Source organism: Struthio camelus, chromosome 22 (assembly GCF_040807025.1).
Source record: "Struthio camelus isolate bStrCam1 chromosome 22, bStrCam1.hap1, whole genome shotgun sequence".
Classification (NCBI taxonomy): domain Eukaryota; kingdom Metazoa; phylum Chordata; class Aves; order Struthioniformes; family Struthionidae; genus Struthio; species Struthio camelus.
Window position 1 is genome coordinate 350,183 of NC_090963.1, and position 18,528 is coordinate 368,710.

General features: G+C 54.1%; 4 protein-coding genes across 14 annotated transcripts in view; 1 reads left to right on the forward strand and 3 right to left on the reverse strand.

The window, feature by feature from the left end:
- Positions 1-53: 53 nt before the first annotated feature.
- On the forward strand, positions 54-5,798 carry IFT46 (intraflagellar transport 46). 11 transcript variants are annotated; one of them, XR_011135919.1, is made up of 11 exons: positions 84-211; positions 287-496; positions 579-721; positions 1,119-1,193; positions 1,314-1,407; positions 1,836-1,964; positions 2,406-2,524; positions 3,181-3,247; positions 3,525-3,585; positions 4,038-4,279; positions 4,739-5,798. XR_011135919.1 is itself a non-coding variant. In XM_068916812.1 (11 exons), exons 1-11 carry the CDS (start codon positions 161-163, stop codon positions 4,826-4,828), a joined length of 1,125 nt encoding a protein of 374 aa, XP_068772913.1. In that variant the 5' UTR covers positions 101-160; the 3' UTR covers positions 4,829-5,798. The 11 variants fall into 11 exon arrangements, 8 of the variants coding, with proteins under 8 accessions (XP_068772919.1, XP_068772914.1, XP_068772915.1 ...); XR_011135918.1 differs by having other exon boundaries at positions 92-211; positions 2,403-2,524; XM_068916812.1 differs by having other exon boundaries at positions 101-211; positions 4,194-4,279.
- TMEM25 (transmembrane protein 25) lies at positions 2,009-9,675 on the reverse strand. Its single transcript, XM_068916821.1, has 11 exons — positions 9,129-9,675; positions 8,766-9,062; positions 8,316-8,606; positions 8,102-8,233; positions 7,964-7,994; positions 7,697-7,782; positions 7,450-7,536; positions 6,970-7,344; positions 5,351-6,476; positions 4,132-4,254; positions 2,009-2,291 (listed from the first exon to the last, which is right to left on the reverse strand). Exons 1-8 carry the CDS (start codon positions 9,673-9,675, stop codon positions 7,271-7,273), a joined length of 1,545 nt encoding a protein of 514 aa, XP_068772922.1. The 3' UTR covers positions 2,009-2,291; positions 4,132-4,254; positions 5,351-6,476; positions 6,970-7,270.
- A 24-nt stretch (positions 9,676-9,699) lies between these two features.
- On the reverse strand, positions 9,700-12,378 carry TTC36 (tetratricopeptide repeat domain 36). The gene is made up of 4 exons (XM_068916820.1): positions 12,232-12,378; positions 11,241-11,442; positions 10,485-10,673; positions 9,700-10,340 (listed from the first exon to the last, which is right to left on the reverse strand). The coding sequence occupies exons 2-4, from the start codon at positions 11,344-11,346 to the stop codon at positions 10,072-10,074; spliced, it is 564 nt and encodes a 187-aa protein (XP_068772921.1). The 5' UTR covers positions 11,347-11,442; positions 12,232-12,378; the 3' UTR covers positions 9,700-10,071.
- Positions 12,379-12,504: 126 nt separating this feature from the next.
- Positions 12,505-18,528, reverse strand: part of KMT2A (lysine methyltransferase 2A) — a 55,642-nt gene continuing 49,618 nt past the window's right edge. The window contains exon 36 of the mRNA XM_068916822.1: positions 12,505-17,761. Coding sequence (XP_068772923.1) covers positions 17,486-17,761 — 276 coding nt within the window. The 3' untranslated portion in view covers positions 12,505-17,485. The remainder of the gene's footprint in view (positions 17,762-18,528) is intronic.

An 18,528-nucleotide genomic window follows, 5' to 3' on the forward strand; every position in this document is an offset into this window, starting at 1 on the left:
GGGCGCGGCGGGTGCCCCTTCCCTGCCGCGCGCCGCTGGCCCTGCAGGGAGCGCCGAGGGCAGGCGCTGCGTGACCATAGAGGCCGGCCGGCCGGGCGCCCGGCGGGCCGCTCTAGCTGCGGCCGGCTAGCGAGGCGAGGCGTCGCGCCAGCCGGTCGCCATGGCGACGGCGCGGCGCGCGGGGGCCATGGCGGAGGCGCGGGCGCTGGAGGTGAGCAGGCGGCGGGGCGGCTGGCGGGGCCGGGCCGGGCCGGGCCGCGCCGCCTCAGCCCGCCCCTCCGCCTAGACCCGCCTCGTCGAGGACCAGCCGTACGACGAGAGCCTGGAGCTGCCCGAGGCCGAGGAGGCGGGCGGCGCGGCGGGGCGGCCGCCCGGGGCCCGCTCGCCGCCGGCCGGGCGCCGCCGGGGCCGCCGCGGGCCGGGGCCGGGCTGGGCGGGCGGCGGAGCCCCGCGGGCGCGGCCCGGCCGCAGCAGCGACGAGGAGGGCGGCGGCAAGGTAGGCGCGGCGGCGGCGGGCGGGCCCGGCCCGGCCCGGCGCGGTGAGGTGAGGTGAGGCCAGGCCCGGTCCTCCCGCCCAGGAGCAGGCGGGACCGCGCCCCGCCGCCGCCCCCAGCGAGGACGAGGACGACGGCGACGAGGATGACGACGACGACGACGAGAGCTCCGAGAGCGACTCGGCCGACGAGGAGGAGGAGGAGGAGCGCGGCGCCCCGCTGGCGGGGTAAGGGCACCGCTATGCTCCCGCCCCCAAACCGCCCCCCCCCCCTTTGCCCACCGACTGCCTTTTGGCAGATCATCTACCCCCTTGGCACGTCCGCCAAGCATAACTGTTCTGTCATCGCCGCTTCTTTAAATAACTCGACAAACTAACTCCCCGTCATTGAGGGGCTTCTTTGGCTGGGATGCCTATGGCAAAAATCAGCTGGGTACTGTTAGCACATGCAGGAACTCTTGTGAACGTTACAAGACGTTTCTTCTGAGAGAGGACTGGCTATTATGAATTCCTTTGTAATTGTGTTGTACAGCTGGATCCAGGTTCTTGTCTTTCTCCCTTTAGTGTGCTTGTACAGAACCTACTGTAATTTACTCTTCATCTGAACGTCCCTTCCTTTCCCTAGTGCCTACAATCCAGCAGACTATGACTATCTGCCAGTATCTACTGAAATTAAAGAACTCTTTGAATATATAAGGAGGTGAGCTGAAGGAGTTTTAGCCTGCGTTTGACTCTCCTTTGTGTTAATGGTAAATTCTGCAGGTAATTTCATAGGCACCTGCACTGCGTGTGCATGTGTGTCTGTGTGTTTGTTTTTCAGGTACACTCCCCAAATAATACAAATTGAGCACAAACTGCAGCCTTTCATTCCCGACTTCATTCCTGCTGTTGGAGACATTGATGCATTCTTAAAGGTACACAGTTTTTCAGGTACCTCTCTATCTCCTGCTGCACGTGCTGAAAGAGTATGTGGCATTGCTGTGATTTTGACAGTCAGGCTGTGCAGCAGAGAGCTACCCTTGCTCTGAGAGGTAGGAAGTAAAGTACTAGAGACCTAGGAAATCACACTCCAACTGATTGCGACTGGTGTGGTCAGCTCCGTGACCTTGCAGAGCAAAGCATACCTCCTTTGAGGTAATGGCTGCACCTTGCTTTGTCCAACGCCTTGTGCATTTCAGGTGCTGCTGTAATGACAACTCATACATTTGCTTTTTCAAAATAGCTGGCCTACCACTTGCTTTTACAGTCTGAAGATTGAGTGACACAGAAGGTCTACACGGAATAGCCCCTGCTTCTCCTCCTCTGGAGTTGCACAGAAAACAGGTTCTCTGTTTATCTGCAGGTTCCACGTCCAGATGGCAAACCTGATAACCTTGGCCTGCTGGTCCTAGATGAGCCATCTACAAAGCAGTCAGATCCCACAGTGCTCTCTCTTTGGTTAAAAGAAAATTCCAAACAGCACAACATCACAGTGAGTTGTGAGGGGAGAGGAGACATTACTGCGCACCACAGAAAAAAAATTACATGTTACTTTTACTCTTGTGACTGCATGAATACAGTGTTGCAGCAAAACTGATAACTTGGCTTTACAAACAGAAGGAAAAAAAAATATCTTTCCCACCTTTAGGCTGAAATGCATCTAAAACTTTGCTTCAGGCAAGTCTTGGTACAGACATTGGATCTATTTGTTTCCTTCAGCTGAAATTTTGTTTCCTTTTGTTTGTCACTACATGGTTTTACTCAGCATTTTGTTTCCCAGCTCCTCTTCTGTCTGCAGAAACCACTTGGCATAGTGCAGCTAGGAAAGAGCAAATGCACAGTTCAATCAGGAGTGAACACAGGGTTTGCAAAAAAAAAAAAAAAAAAAAAAAACTACAATGTGTTTCCAGGTTCATATTTTTGGTTTCAGCAGCAGATAAAAGTGAAGAGTATAGAGAACGCAGAAAAGAACCCCAAAGCCATTGACAGCTGGATCGAAAGTATCAGTGAGCTGCATCGTTGCAAACCCCCTGCCACGGTCCATTACACCAGGTGAGTCATTACACCAGCTCTCCTTTACACTAGCAGCTGCACATACTTGTCTAGTATAAAATTGGGTCAGGGGAAGGCTAGTTGCAGAGCCTAGGAGTGCTGAGTGGAACTATCCAAGTGTCGCTAAGAGGGAGAAGGCATTTCTGGCTTTACAGGGCAGTCATACAACCTGTGTATGCAGGACACTCGCTTCCCCCTCTGTCCTCCTCTTTCCCTGTGTAACTTGAATTAATTCAACAGCTAGGACATCTAACTTGCAACTTCGTGCACACAGTGAGTTTCCACAAAAGCGGGAAAACCTGGATAAATCAGAGGAGGCAAGGCTATTATTACCATGTCCTGATTCATTTCTCAGCTGTTGTGGCACTCCCTTCTGCCCAAACTCATAATTTGGAACTGTCCAACCTCCCTCCAAAGGATATGCTGTTTCCAGCGTCTTCCTTTAGCCGCAGTGCCAAGCACAGATGTTGCACCTTCAAAGCTTAGTCTTGGTTTCTTAAATAAAAATGCCCAAACTGATGCTCCACAGACACGCTACGCTTTCCCACAACTGGACAAGACAGAAGCTGTCCCATTTATACGAGTCTGGCAGTAGGAAACCATTTCCATTGTCTGCATATAATCCTGAAGTAGGCGTTTTTTTTCTCCCCTTGCAGACCAATGCCTGACATTGAAACTCTCATGCAGGAATGGTTACCAGAATTTGAAGAGCTCTTAGGAAAGGTACGTTGTCCAAGTGATGAGTAGTTAGCTCAGTGCGTGATTTTAGTAACCTTCTTGCATGTAATCTAGGTTTCTGTTCCACTTTGACCACTTCGCCTGTAGCCTGCTCGGTTCAGGTTTGTTCCTCACCTACCCCTTCTCCCTTACCAAGAGACAGGGGAGCAGCCTAAAGCCTAAATTCCCAGGAACGGCCCAGGTAGCCTCTGTGCTGGGCCTATCGTTAGCGCCTGTGCTCAGGCTCTAATGTGAACAGAGCTGACAGCCTCCTCTGTTCTAGGTGGGCCTCCCAACTGCAGAGATAAACTGTGGCCTGGCTGAGTACATCGACATGATATGTGGTAAGCAGAGGATAGCCCTTTCTTACCCTCATTTGAAGGCATCTGATTGTCTCTAGCCCAGAAACTGGCAGAAAATAGAAACGTGAAGCTTTAAAAGATACTGTGAGGTACAACATTGTCTCATGCTGGTCTCTAGAGGATGTCTCAGGCAGTTATTAGCTCGGCGCTATTCCTCATTCAGGGGCTTAGGTTCTGTCTACTCTGCTGAGCAGGCCGATCAGACTGATCAGAGAACTCCCCTCCTGTGCCAAGTGTTTAGATGGGAAAAAAAGCAGTCCAGTACTTCTAGGTCCTTCTGCATATTCAGGACAGACCAGCTCCAGTCCTGTGCACCACTGACTGCTGAAGACACAAGTGTGCAGCTAGCCCAGCACTGTGTTACTAAAAGCAAGAGGCTTATGTAGATGCAGTCTCAGCCCTGAAAAGTCAAGACTGTTTTCATCTGCCTTCAGCGGGAAGTGGACTCTTGTGCCAAAGACATGTGTGGTCTTTGATGAGCAAAGGCCCAAGCAACGGGAGGCAGTGAGAAGGTCAACCTGTACTTACAGCACTGTCTGCACAGAAGTACAGCCCAGGTGCTCTCGTGCATTTCTGGTATTTGTTTGTAGCCATTCTGGACATCCCTGTGTACAAGAGTCGGATCCAGCCTCTGCACGTCCTCTTCTCGCTCTACTCGGAATTCAAGAACTCACAGGTAAGCGACTCCAACCAGGCCCCAGTCACCCAGCTGGGAGCATTACAAAACTTCTGTCCTTAAATCTGGCCTTGCTACACTGTGTGCATTTGCAAACTGCTAACAGGCCAACGTGAAAGGGGCCCAAAGAACATTTTCAAAGCTTCTCTTTTTCCTAATATCTCAGAGAAACGATGTTGATCTTGATCTGATTTACCACAGGGCTGGGATGCAGCATTGTTTAACAGTCCAGCATAAGTCCAGAATGTTTTTCCCAGTGAAGTCACAGTGACTGTGCCAAGCACACACAGGCGCTTGGACAGAACTAGGTTGGAAACCTCAGAGGCCAACACAAGGTGCTAGGCAGCTGCTGACCGCACAGGTCATACAGAGGGAAAGGGGCTTGTGTTTTCAGATGCACATATATATTCTAGTTAACGAGAGTTAAATCTTTGCGCTAACGCGTTATTTTCCCTGCAGCATTTCAAATCCCTGGCTGAAGGGAAGAAGGCTGGGAGCCCTCCATCCAACCCACCTTCCCAAGCAGCAGAAGTATTAAGCTTTATGTGAAGCTTCACATTAAACCCTAATCTCCTGGATCAATATCTGCTGCTGGGTATAGAGGTTTGACCAAACTAACGCATAAGGCAAAGCACAGCGTTTCGAAAGACTCCCGTATTTTATGGACGCTGCTAAGCTGCTTGGGATTCATAGCATTTGTTGCAGATGCTGCCTAATCCCTCCATTTTGACTTGTTCCCAAGGAATATAGCATTAAACTAGCTCTTCCAACTGACAGACTCCACATGACACGCTGCAGAGTACAGACTTGTAGAGTGCACCCTACAAGCACTACAGCAGGTGGAAATAAAATCCATGCTCAGACCCCAAACTGATGCAGCTGGTGTGTTCTAAGGTCTTACCATATTCCAGGGATCTCAGGTCTCCTCTGCCCATTGTTGTTGAGTCCCTTTTTCTATTCTCAAGTCACTTTGTTATGAGCAACAGTGTCATTGCTACCTTTCTGCACTTTGTGCCAAAAAGTTTGTGAAAGCAGGAAGAGCTTGGGAGGGGGACAGAACTCTTTGCTTACCTCTGGCTGTGTGCAGGTGGCAGCCGGTGACACAGGACACATTCCCCTTGGGATCCTGGTGGGTCAAAGGTTGATGAGGGCAGCATGTTAAAATCTAGCTCCCACCAGCTGTTTTAATGGAGTTCAGCAGAGAAAGAAACGATGAGAAATAACCAGTGCAGCACTACACAGACACTTGAGTTTAGTTTATTGCTGTTGGGAAGGCTCTTTCCAGCCGCTGGCATGCTGCCTGCCCACACGTCTGTCACAGCTCTGGCAGAGGCGGCGAGGTTCCTAGAGCAAGCAGGTCGCAAACCTGCTAAGCCCCAGGCTGGTGCTTACCCTTGCTCTGGGAGGAATCGAAGCAGTAGCAGCTTGACAAAGTCTGTCTATAAACAGCTTTGTTGCGTTTTGATGATAATGTATTTTTAAAGTGCCTGAGTTAAATAAAAACATGCCTTGGCTAACAGCACAGCTACCGAAAACAATCAAGGGAGCTGCTGCCAGCTCGCTACTCCGATGCATAGCTTAACATATTGCCAAGGGGCTGCTCAGCGCCAGCGACCCAGCGTGACTCCCCTGGCACCCTCAGCCCTGCTTGTTCCGACACTGGTACCCGTTGCCAGGCAGGCCCCCTGAGCTCTGGCAGCTTTCCAGGCATGGGAGAGCTCGCAGGTGGCTTCAGGAGTTGCTCTGTCCAGAAGGATGTTCACGAAGTAAGGCAGACTAGCACCACGGCAGGGCACACAGCTCACAAGTGGACGTTACTAAGGGCAAGAGCTGGGACACGAGAGCAGCCCAGGGTGTGGAGCAGCCTCCCGGAGCAGCAGTGGCGGCTAGGGGGCTGGTTTCTCTCAGGACTTGGCTATGCAATGTCGAGGGGCAGGTCCCAGGTGCTCCCATACTGCTAGTACCTGCTTGTAGCTGCATATGAGCGTCTGAGGCAGGGCAGAGATTCACGTCCCCAAAGTGCCATTCCCAGAGGTGCTACCCTTTACAGAAAGCTGACCTGGCTCCTTTGGTGTTAACGCTGGGGTTATTGGTACATCACCTGCTGCACCTCTTCTTCACCAATACCGGAGCAGCACCAGGGAGCCATCGCAGTATTTCTATCTCTTCTCACGTGACCAAAGCCATGTTTTTCCTACTGCAAGGGCAGCGTGGAACAGGAACACCCTGCATGCAGCTGGGATTTCTGCTACTACCCTGTTCTCAGGTGCTCTTGTCCATCCCAGCCCAAAGGAGGTAGAACAGTCCCTTTCTCCCTGAGATGACACCTCCCCAAAACACTGGGTGCCCAGCCTGTACTTCCCAAGATAGTAGCTGATTCTCAGTATTTTGGAATACAGGGGATCTGGGCAATTAAAGCCTAGTTCTGCCCAATGGCAGCCAAATTGACAGGCGCACAAAATACTAAGTCAGGTATTTGCCTCTGGACAAAAATAACAAGATCAGAAGGGATTTTAGGAATCCTCAGCATTAGCAAGTCCCCAGGCCTCAGAGAAGCCAAAGCCCCTTGGGTCTGGGAGGGGAATGTGCTCTGCCAGGGGCCCTGCAGGACACCCGTGCCCTGCATGCCCGCCCGCTCTCCCCCAAGGACTCCACTCCCCCAGCGCGATTGCTCCCCGGCCCAGGCTCACCAGAGCTAGTCTGCACTGTTGGTCCTGAGCGAGAACAGCTGGGCTCCTGGCAGGCCAGAGCCAAGAAAGACAGGTACCACCAGAGTGGTGAGTGAGGAAGACGCGGAGGTTTCAGAGGCTTGCAGTATTGCTCGTGTCCCACCTGGAGTGCTGGCCCACATCATGGAGGGAGTCTGGTTGCGGGCTGGGATCATGGAAGGGTCTGATGGGAACAGTGGCTTGGGAAGGGGCTGCAGTGCTGCGAGCTGATAGACTTCCCTGGAGAGGGTTAACCCAGGCTCACAAGTGTCATGCCAACATCTCACAGCCAGATCTCATCGCTGCTGGTGCTGGACACTTTGTAAATGTAGCCACCCATTGGGAACCAGATGAAACCTGCAGGGCAAAGACAAGGATAGCCGTAGCCTTCTGGAGCAGCTGTGGGTCAGCGCATCTGCAGCACAGCTTCCAAGGCTGCTCGCCCACCAAAGCGCCCCTCACCACGGTTGCTGAGCACCAGGGAGTTCTCTAGCTCTGTCTGGGCACTCTCCTCTGCTGGGGCACCAGCTCCCACATCTCTGGGGTTGGCTGTAGGGAAGGGAAGGAAGGGAAGGGAGGGAAGGGGGTTAGAGCAAGAGACGTCCCAGCCCTTGCCCAGAGCCCCCTGCGCAGGGGGCAGCTGTCCCCACGGAGCATGCCACCAGCACCTGTTGGGTGCCATGTCTGGGGCAGCGTCCCCGGGGCTCACCTCCAGGCCCCTGCACCAGGTCGCTGAGGCGCAGGTTGGGCGGCAGGGAGTGGTTCTCGCGGGGCAGCCGTGCACCCTCGGAGCACCTGACGCGGGAGCACCGGCTGAGCGTGACACCCGCAGCCGCGCGGCCCCAGGGGCAGCGAGTGTCCCGAGGCAGGGGTGCTCGGGAGGCTCCAGGCGCACCCAGCGAGGTCAGTGGGGAGGAGGGTGTTAAACAGCACACTCTCCCCCAAACCAAGCACAGCGGGGAGCAAGGGGGGTTACCTTGGAGGCAGGGGCGCAGGTCCAGGCAGCTCTGCAGGAAAGAGGATGTCAGGGAGCGGCGGTGCCAGGGGCACCCGGAGGCAGCCAGGGCTGCGGCCCTGGGGCCGAGCTGAGCCCTAGCCCCCTGTCTGCCCTTACCTGGCTCCGGCTTCGCCCGGCGGCATGCCACGCAGGCGGTGAGCAAGCCCAGGCCCAGCAGGGTGCCCAGGGCCAGGGCTCCGCCGACTGCCACCCCCAGGAGCGGCAGCTCCACGCGGGCATCCAGCAGACCTGCGCGAGCACCGGGGGCCCTCAGCACCTGCCGCGCCAGGGCTGACCCCAACCCCATCCCAGGGGAGCCCACGGCACCTACCTGGGGCCAGGACAGAGGCGTTGGCAACACCCAGGCTGTTGGCGGCACTAACGGAGAAGCGGCCGGCCGCGCTGCCCAGGCGCAGGCGCACAGTGTGGTTGGTGAGCGCGAGGCGGCTCCCAGCGCCCGGGACGAGGAGCTCGGAGGTGTTGGGCACCGGGCGCCCGTCGGGGCTGAGCCAGGTGACGGCGGCGGGCGGGTTGGCCTGCACCAGCGCGAGCAGCACCACGAGCAGCCCCGGCCCCTCGGCCTCCACGTAGCGGGCGTCCGCGCGCAGGATCTCCGGCTCAACTGAGCAGGCAGACGTGGCCGTGAGACTGCCGCGAGGGCTCGCTCGTCGGCTGCCTCCGGGCAGGACCCAACGCGATGCCCTGCCGGGCCAGCCCCACGCCCCCCGCGCTCGGCCCGAACGAGAGCAGCTCTCGTTAGCGAGCGGCGCCCGGAGCTTACACTGCACGTCGAGGCGGACGGAGGCGTTGGCAGTGCCGCCGGAGGCCGAGTCCATCAGGGTGCAGGTGAGCTGGCGGTCCGCGCGCCGGGCGGTGAGGGTGAAGGTGCTGGCGGCGCCGGTGGTGCTTGCAGCGTGCCCCGCGGGGCCATCAGGCTCCTGCCGCCAGCCGTCGAGGTACCAGGCGAGCGCGGCGGTGGGGCGCGGGGCCCAGCAGGTGAAGGCCCGGCTCTCCCCCTCGCGCAGCGCCCGTGTCGCCAGCGCTCGCCCGTCGATGGTAGGGCCCGGCCGCCCCGGCCCTGCTGGAGAGGCCGAGGGTGTCAGCGGCAGCACGGCTGCGTGCCGGGCGCCCCGCAAGGGCTCGCCTGCGGGGCAGAGTGCTGGGACGTGCAGCAGCAGCAGCAGCAGCAGCAGCGGCAGAGGGGCCAGGGCGGCCCTCGGCGAGCCCCTGCGATGCCCCATCCTGCCGGCCGGCTCCATGCGACAGCGGAAGCAGGATGCGCCGCACCGGCTGCACAGCCGCCCGCAGTGCGGTGCCGAGCGCGGGCCGCTGCGACCGCCTGGGGCTGCGGAGGCGGCATGGGGGCGGTCCCCAGCACGGCCCGAGCGTCCCCCGCGCTCATCCCTGCGGGCAGCTGCCCTCCCCAGCAGGACCGGCGCCAGCGCATCCATCCGGCCAGCCAGCCGGCTCTCCGCGGCAGTGCTGTGCATCCCGCCTCCAGAGACCGCCTCGCCAGGGCCGGGGGACAAACATCCCCACGTCCTCCACCCCCCTGCTTCAGTACAGCTCGGTCCCCCGCCTCCCGGCCCGGCTGCACAGCCCTCAGCCCAGCCGGGAGCATCACAGATGGCGCCCAGGCCCCCTTTTCCAGCACGTGCATCCGGCGGGGACGAGTTTTCCCACTGCCACATGCAGCGCCGCAACCAGAGCCCCAGTACCAGGCAGGCAGGAAGGTTTATTCAGAGCAGGACAGAGCCGTGACAAAGCTGCGGTGCTGAGCGCATTCCCCGGAGCAGCCCCAGAGCAGAGGGCAGCTGTGGCCGGCTGTCCTCGCTGAGCCCTTAGCTCTGGACAATCAAGTGTTGGTGGCCTTAAAGGCAACCCCGCGGCTGGGACGAGCCTGCGCCCGACTCACTGCAGCGGGCCAGGAGAGGGTGGTGGCGGCGTGGGCTCCCCGCCTGCAGGAACTGAGACCTCCTCCAGCCAGCTGCCGCCTGGGGAAGGACGCGCCTACCTGCCAGCCCCGGGAGCACGGCTCTGCTTCGCCACTGCGGCGAATGCCTGCCCGGTCTCGGCCACCGGCCCCATCACTCGGCCCCGGCGCCGTCGGGATTGCGCAGCCGCCCCAGCATCTCGCAGAGCATCTGGTTGCAGAGCGCTGAGTAGGGGTTCATGAGCACCAGCTGCCGCCGTGCGAAGGCGCTGCCCAAGCGGGCCGCCCGCGCAAAGTCCCGCCGGGCATCATCCTCCCGCTCCTGCAGCCGGTAGATCAGGCCGCGCTGCACAAGGCTCTGGCAGGCAGCACGGCCGCAGCCCCGGCCCAGGCGGATGGCTGTGTCCAGGTCCCGCAGGGCGCCTGCCGGACAGGGAGGGCAGAGCTGCAGCAGGCTCATACGCCAGCGCTGCACGCAGACTCACCCCTGCTCGCGCCAGCAGCGATCGCATTCGGCTGGTGCCCAGCCCTGCCACGTGGTGCCCCCTGCCCGCCCCGCGCCGTTACCTGCCACGTCCCCGCGGAGGCGGAGGGCCTGCGCCCGGTTGTTGTAGCCTGACGCGCGCTCGGGGAGCAGGCGAATGGCCTCGCTGAACCGCTCGAGGGCCGTGCTCACGTCTCCGGACTCGGCGGCAGAAACCCCCTGCAGCTCCAGGTCCCGCACCTGCTCCAGCAGCTCCAGCGCGAAGGCTTCCTCTGCACCGCCACAGAGGGGAGCCTCTTTAATCCTGTGCTCCAGAAACGTGCCCGGCCCCAGGACGAGGGCTCCTTGCCATCCCACACGCTGGCGCAGGGAGCCTGCAGCTCCCGGCCAGTCCCGCTCTGTGCTCTGCCAGGGGCTCGGGGAGATCCCGGCCGGTTGCAGCCCACAGCCAACCAGCACCCTCGTGCCCAGCCCCTCAGGCCTCCTGCCCCAGGGCAAGGACATCTCAGCTCCACTCACGCCTGCTGACAGACGCACGTGGGGCTCAGCACCAGCTTTGGAGCAGACGTGGATCCCACCACGAGGGAAGGGGCTGGCGAGCCCCGGTGCATCCTTGAGCGGCCACACGCTCTGCCCTCTCTTCGCTTTGGCCCCAACCTGGGCACCCTCCATCAGCAGCACATGGGAACCTTGGGGCCCGGGACTCCTGCAGCCGAGCAGGATGAGCAGGGGCTGCTCAGTGCAAGCAGCTCCTTCCTCTGCTCGTGCCTCTCCTGCCTCCACCGCACGGCCAGTGCCAGGTGCCTACCAGCGACAACCTGCGACTGGGGTGCTCTCACCTTCCTCCTGGGCTTCCTCTTCCTCATCCAGCCCAGGGATATCCCCAAAAGGCGTGCTGGGGTTAAAAATGGTCTGTAGGACGGCTCTGTCGTTCGCCGTGGCCATGGTGAGCCTGGCACCAAGGTCCAGCGGGGAAGGTCCCTCTGGTGCAGGCTGCGGGACGGACTGGGCAGCCTGCGGGCGGCGAGGACAGGAGGGCACCTGCCAGCAACGGGGCAGGTTAATGTTCACGCTGCCGGCACTGCTTCACCCTTCCCCATCCTATCCTAGCCTGGCCGCAGAGCCCCTCCGCCCTGCAAACCCGACCAATTGCTGGAGGCAGAGGCCAAGCTGGAAGAGCCAAAACTTTCCAAGGTGACCTATGTGCGTCAGCAGCTGCAAGCCAGAGCCTGCGAGCCCAGCACCTCTCCACTAAAGCACTGCCTCACTCCGGTGGCAAAAGGGAAGCAAGGCAGCTCTGCAACCATCAACTGCTAGCACTGGCCCCTGCCTACACACCTCATATAAGCTCCTGGGCTCCTGCCAAAGGCAGGAGCTTCCTCTTGCCCTCTGCCTGTCCTTGCCTGTTTGTGGTGCTGCTGGGGTCATCTCTGCTTATTGCTCCAGCACAATACTGTTTGCATCTCTGCACAAACTTTCAGCAGCGTTAACATCCAAAACTCTGCTCATCTCAGCCCCGAGGTGGGAAGAGCTGGCCAAAGAGCGGAGGGCAGGAGAGGAACGACTGCAGGTACTTCCAGGAGCTCAGCACATGTGCTCCAGGCCCCCAGACCGCGCACGCTGGCAGCGAGCGTGCCCCAGGCGCAGGCTGCAAGGCACAAGGGGGCTGCTCCCACCACGTCCTCCAGCCCCAGGCATATCCCAGTGCCCGTCCCCCTCATCGACCTGCTCGAGGTCACCATAAGTCTGCAACTCCAGCCCTGAGCCGTTCTGTCCGCGATGCTAATTCAGCTATGAAACACCCCCGGAGCGCCGCGCAGAGATGCCCACCTGTCTCAGCGTCCCTCAGAGCCTCGGTCAGGCTTCCCACCGCTTCCTCTGGGCTCCACCGACACCTTTATGCAACGGTTGCTCGGGATGGGCAGCCTCTTGCGCAGAGCACCTCCAGGGAGGTGAAACGCAGACACGGACTTGCTCTGACCAAAGGGATTCCTCTCGCTCACATATGTTACTAATTTCCAGGGTGAGAGCATAATACTAATATTGACATTGGGAAAACAACTTCTCACTTAAGAATAAATCAAAAGCAACCCTCTGCAGCAATAAACTTGACATGTTTATTAATTAAACTATCACTTAAATAAAAAAAAGTGCATAGAAAATAAACATGTTTAAAAACTCCTTTGTTTTTTGTTTTTACAACTATGTACACTTTTTATTTTTACATTCAGTCTTTTGCAGAGCTTTCAGCATTTTTTTAAACTATTAAAGTATTTCCTTCTTCCCTGTGACAGGGAGTTAACACTGATGTACTTTAGACAACGTTTCCTCTTTTTTTTTTCTTTTTTGTTTCTTTTTTTTTTTTTTTTTAAGAAAAAACCCAGAAGCTTGGAAGAACACAAGAAAAAAGAAAAGATTTGTTATACATGATAAGTTGTCAAGAAATGTATTTCTAGAACATAACCTTGCTTTTGCAGAGCTTTTTTTTTTTTTTTTTTTGAAACAATTATTCACCTACCTGTACTTACTAAAGAGACTGTTAAGTTCAATAAAAGAAACACCACAAGTATAGTTCTTGGTTGATAGACAAAGCTACAGTACCTTGTTAAAAAGATACCAGGAAAGCACAGAGCACATTTTTCCCTATATGCAGGTGGTACCCCAACATTCATAACCAAAAAGAGAGGAAAAAAAAAAAAGAAAAAAAACAAGTTGTACAAGTACTGACTGGTAACATTAAAAGTCAGGAAAGTCCTCGAGCTGGGCACTTCCAGGCACTTCCAACGCTTCCAGTTATTTTTCAACTTTTGCCTCTCACTAATCGAATGCCCTCGCTACTCAGGCCTGATACGCTCCATGCCAGAAGCATACAAACCTGCAGTTAAACCTGGAAATACACAGCCTGATTTTTTCCTGCCTTTGTTAGCAACTGTAACACAATCCTTATCTATAGTGTTAAGAGAATTAAAAGCCATGGACCGATACTGAACTAGGCTTCATTACACGGTGCATTACTATATTAGTTCCTATATATATCGTATTTATAGTTATTAAAAAAAAACTTGCAAGTGTGTTGAGCGTGGACCAGTAGTATGGGTTTGAATGGCATGATTCTGCACAAAGACCATCTCACTGAAGAACCTGGTATTGCTTTGAAATGAAAGAAAAAAAAATACAAAAAACAAAAGATACCCAGCCCTTTGCAATGACCCGCTTTTCCTTTAAAAAAATTGGTTTGTACAAATAAACGCCCTAAGGTTCCATTTTTAGTATTTTCAGATATCATGATCTGTGTCAGTCCTTATAAAATATACATTCATATACTGGGAAGCTGTGCTGTGCTCACCATCAGCCTGGGCAGGACAGGGTCAAAGGGCACACAGGCCAGCATCCTACAGGTGAATCACTGAAAACCTGAATACTAGCTGCCAAGGTTTCTCCCGCCTTCCTTTTATTTGTCTGAAAAGGTGAGTACAAACATCTGTGCTGGACAGTACCGGGTGGGAAAGCAGAAGGGGGAGCCCAGGGAGCCCTGGCCCAGCCTCCACGTCAGCACAGCTCAGCTTCTCTGGGTTACAGACAGTTTCACTGGCCACGGCGGCTCCCGGCAAAGGCAGCCGCGACAGGTATAGCAGCAAAGCAAACAGCGAGCTGGATCTCCAGCAGATCCGCTGGCTCTACCAGTCCTCACACGAGAGGCGGCTCCTGGCGCTCGGTCCTGCAGGGACTCCCACGACACACACCTTTCCTTAGTTTTCCTCCCTACCACCCCCAGTGACTTCTCCCTAAATATGATGGCTTTGGGCAGTGTTTTTCAACCGGAGCTTCCTCCTGTTGAGGACTTGTTTTTCTCAGTCCTGTAGCCAGAAGCTACACTGACACTTAGCAGACCAGAATGGATCTGCTAGCTGGGGAAGGTGCCCCTCCTCGTTCAGATTCAGGGACCCCAGCAGAGTACACAGCTGAGTGGGACTACTCAGATATAATTCATGGGTTTCACCACGGCTAGGGCTGTCCCCCAGCACTGCTGTCAAAAAGAAAAAAAAAAAAAAAAAAGAAAAAAAGGACAAAGAGCAGCTGTGTCTGTGGATACAGGGCTGAGATTCCCCCAGACATGCTTTTTGGCCTTCTCAGGGTGTGTGCGTTCCCAAACTGTCAGTGCATCAAATCATTTCAGTAACTAATGCAGCTTCAATTTGACTTTTCTTTAAACAGTTATTACCAAATAATAATCACGCAGTGCAATAAAGAAAGGAAACCAGCAGTTCCTGACCCTTCGAGTGCTGTATTTCTTTCTCAGATCAGAGGAAAAGGTCTTTGGGGCTGAAGAGCACAGATAAAGGAGTGCTAGACTGCGAACGCTAGGGAGCTATCAGTCAGTTCTGTCCGTTTTCCACAAACGACTGATGCTGTTTCAGAGTAGTCTTTCAATGTACCAACTCCAAAAACGGTTGACTGCCTGCCCACAGGGACAGCTGAGAAAAGTGAGGGTGCTTTATGGTTTATCTTCTCAAAGGAAAAACGAATATGTTTTCAAGAGGGGACAAGGAGTGTGCGCGTGGGTGCGTGCCCCGGACCGTCCCTGACCCAGAACGGTGGCAAGCCCTGGCAGGGCTGGCGTGCTATTGCTTTGCTAGTTCTCCACAGGACAGCGTTTCTGCATTTGGAGAGTTGTGGATTTGCCTAGAGAAGAAAATCAGAGTCTTTCCTCAGGGAAGCTACTCTGGACAAAGCAGTGGTGAGCAACAGAAAGATTTTCCCTGCTACTCATCACAGTCTCGGGGCTAGGTTCACGCAGAAGAACAGGGCCACTCACGCCTATCAGTTCTGCCAAGATATTTGCACCACTGACTTGGGGGGTGTCCACTCAGTGGAATGGGGCTAGCGGGTCTGCAGCTCCCTGACTCACAGCCCACCTACAGCTGTGACAATTTCAGGCTCGTCCCCAACTCAGGGACAGCTGATCTGAGTGGACAAAGCAGGGTGGGAAGAGTCATGCTTCCCACAGAAATGGTAATTGTGAATTCCAAACAAAAAGATATTAAGGGTCAGTCATCTCTTGCTATTTTTTTTCCTTTTCCCTTTTTTTTTTTTTTTTTTTTAAATACACATAGGCTACTAGCATGTGGCAAGGCAGAATCATGCCGCCTCCTGCCTGGGGGCATGAACATCTGTTCCAATACAGTCCCCATGACTCAAACTCCTCCTGTGCTGGGCAGCTCTCCCTCCTGTCCCCACCCTGACAAGTAAATAAAGTTTAAGGTCCAGCCAAACCTCCCAGAAACAGTTACTGAAGTCAAAAAGGCAGAACAAGATTAAAAAATAATAATAATTAAAAAAAAAGTGTATCCCTCTCTGGAGAAAGGATCAGACTGTGTCCAGCCAGATATTTCCTATAACCGTCCTATGAAAATAAAAACATTATTAAAAACAGATTCTTTTAAATTAGGATAACACCACTGTTTAAAAAGCCTCATCATAAGTGCTTTTCCCTATGAAGTGCTTCTGATAGAAAAATATACAAAATATATTTACATTTATAAAACCTTAAATACTAAACTGTAAACAGAACAGAGTAAAATCCAATGTCCTAATTTGTTAGGCTTGGGGCTTTTTATTTCTTTTGTTTTTGTGGAGGCGTGGAGCAGATCCAAAAGGGAGGAGGATTTATGCTACTTAAGCTAGGACAATAGCATCTTTCGATTCAGTTAAAGTAAGTTTGATTGTTCAGTTACAGGAATTTCAACTGTGCCAATTGGTTTTATTTCCTATGCAATTTTAAATGCTGCACGGAGTACGCTGAGGCTGGTTAGTGTTTGGCCTTGCATTTTCACAGAGAATTTACACTCCGTTTTGGTGCCTCTTCCTGTGCCATTCAGGGAAGGCTACATAACTACACCCAAAAGATGGATCACGACAGGAGCGTCCCTACAGAAGTCACTCACTTGTCTCTCTCACGTCCTATGACACTGTTTAACAAGCCCGAGCAGAGCTTCTCCTGCGGAAGCCTCCACAACTGTCCTTCCAAGTTCCTGTTCTCCAGTGGTAAGCGGCTAACAAGGGGGGGGAGAGGGGGGGAGGTCAGCTCCTGCTCCTCTCCCTAGAGACCTTCCATCCCTCGGACCAGCTCTGTGGTGGCAGAGCAAGGTCATTGTGGCTGGAAGAGCTTTTAGCTCCCTAGGTCAAATGGGGAAGCCAGCTTCTGAAGATAAGAATATGGGAAAAGACTACCTCCCTCCTCTAAAAGGGGGGCTGCTGCTGAAATAAAGCCTTTACTCATAAAGATTTACAGCTCTGTAACTTGTTGGCACAAGCACTTTCTCTGCTAAAGAATGCCCAGAATTCTCCTGCACTCAAGCAGGAATTTCAGAGTGAAATGCTACCCACACTCTTTTCAGTTACTTACTGGCTGCGCTCTATTACCCTCTTCCCCATTCAGTTTTCCTAGATTACAACAGGGATGAGCCAGACCCAGACAATGCACCAGGCCACCTACGCCACACAAAGAATACCAACCAACTCACAAATAGTGTTTTGGAGATGCACAAGGAACCACAGACACGCACAAAGTTCTTAAAGTAGCTGGCTGGTAGGACACAGTCTCTCTCCCTAGGAGAAAAGCTCAGTCAAATACCGTGCTATTGAAACTCATCACACAGCAATCAAATGAAAATGAGAACTCCACATTCAGCACTTTGAGCCAAGAGATGATAGAGGGACAGGATCCACGATCCCTCCCCTGCACTGGGCCTGGGACTGTCTTCCCTCCTCTCTCCCACTCATTAGCCTCGTTCTGAGATACAATTACGAGTGGTGGGGGAGAAATGAGAATAGCAAAAACATAATTAAATTGAGGATCTTCTCCAATCGCCTATGTCTTTCGTAAGGGTAAGTGTGCGCATGCGAGACATGAAGATGTGGACTCTGACAGAGAAACACAGCCGCCAGTTAGGTTCCTGAGCCCAGTCAATCTTCATTCCTGCCTCTGTCCTTCCCTGTCCCTTGCAAATAGCAGGGTAGGGATTCGCTGTATGCTTTGGTTCGCCCCAGGCCCTTTAGGGCTCACTTGCAGCTCATGGAAGTCCTAGTTTAAAAACTTCCTGCACTTCTTGGCGCCACAGTTACAGGGCAGTTTGTTGCTGGCGTCTTCAATGGGAAATTTGTAGTCATACGTCAGCTCTTCCCCACGGTAGATTTTGCGCATGGCAAAGATGACAATGTGTTTCTGACCATCGATGTTGATGACCCGGGAGTAGCAGTTGGGTTCACAAGAGTGATTGATGAAGCGGGCTGCATTCCCATGCATGGTGGCATCCACCACTTCAGAGTCATCAATGCGGAACATATAGCAACCAATTCCCTACACATGGAAGACAGAAAGGCAATTAGATCAGGACAGGTAAAGACTTAGCTGCCCTGACAGACAACTTAGCTCATTACTGCAGCATAGCAACCAAAAAAAATAAAAAAAAAATCAAGTCTTAATGAGTATCTGCAACATCTCTTCATTTGTCTTCACAAGTTCATGCTTGAATGACTTCATTCCCACGCTCTTTGGATCCGCAGCACTAAGACTAGGCTTGTATCCTTTTCAGCCCGCAGGAGGAAAGAAGCAGCAAGCCTAGAGCTCTAGCAAGTGTGAGAAACCATGCATCTCCCCGAAACATCTGAAAATCCAAATCATGGTGTTCCAAATGCAACATTCACAGGGCCCAAGCTTGTACTACCTTCACAACCACCTTCCGGTTCTCTCAAAATCCCTTCTGCACGAGCCAATCACACCAGTCAGGTTTGGCAAGGATTTCAGTTATCTTAGGTACATCACTGCTTTGCACTGAAAGCAGTTTTAAGTCACTAAAACAGTTTTACTTAAAGCATTTGGGAATTAAAAATATTCACCAGCTCCGCTACTCTGTGGCTATTTTTGGCCTGGCTTTATTTGAACAAAATACTTCTATCAAGACTGATTAAAAAAAAGCTTCAAGAAATGCTGGTTATTTGTAGCAGGAAAGTTGCTAAAACAAGGCGGGTTTACTTCAGGGCTCCTTCAGAGCAGACCAATCAGCCTCTTGATTTTGTTTGGGAGCTCCAGCTTACACTCATCTATACTGTGAACCCACAAGCTCT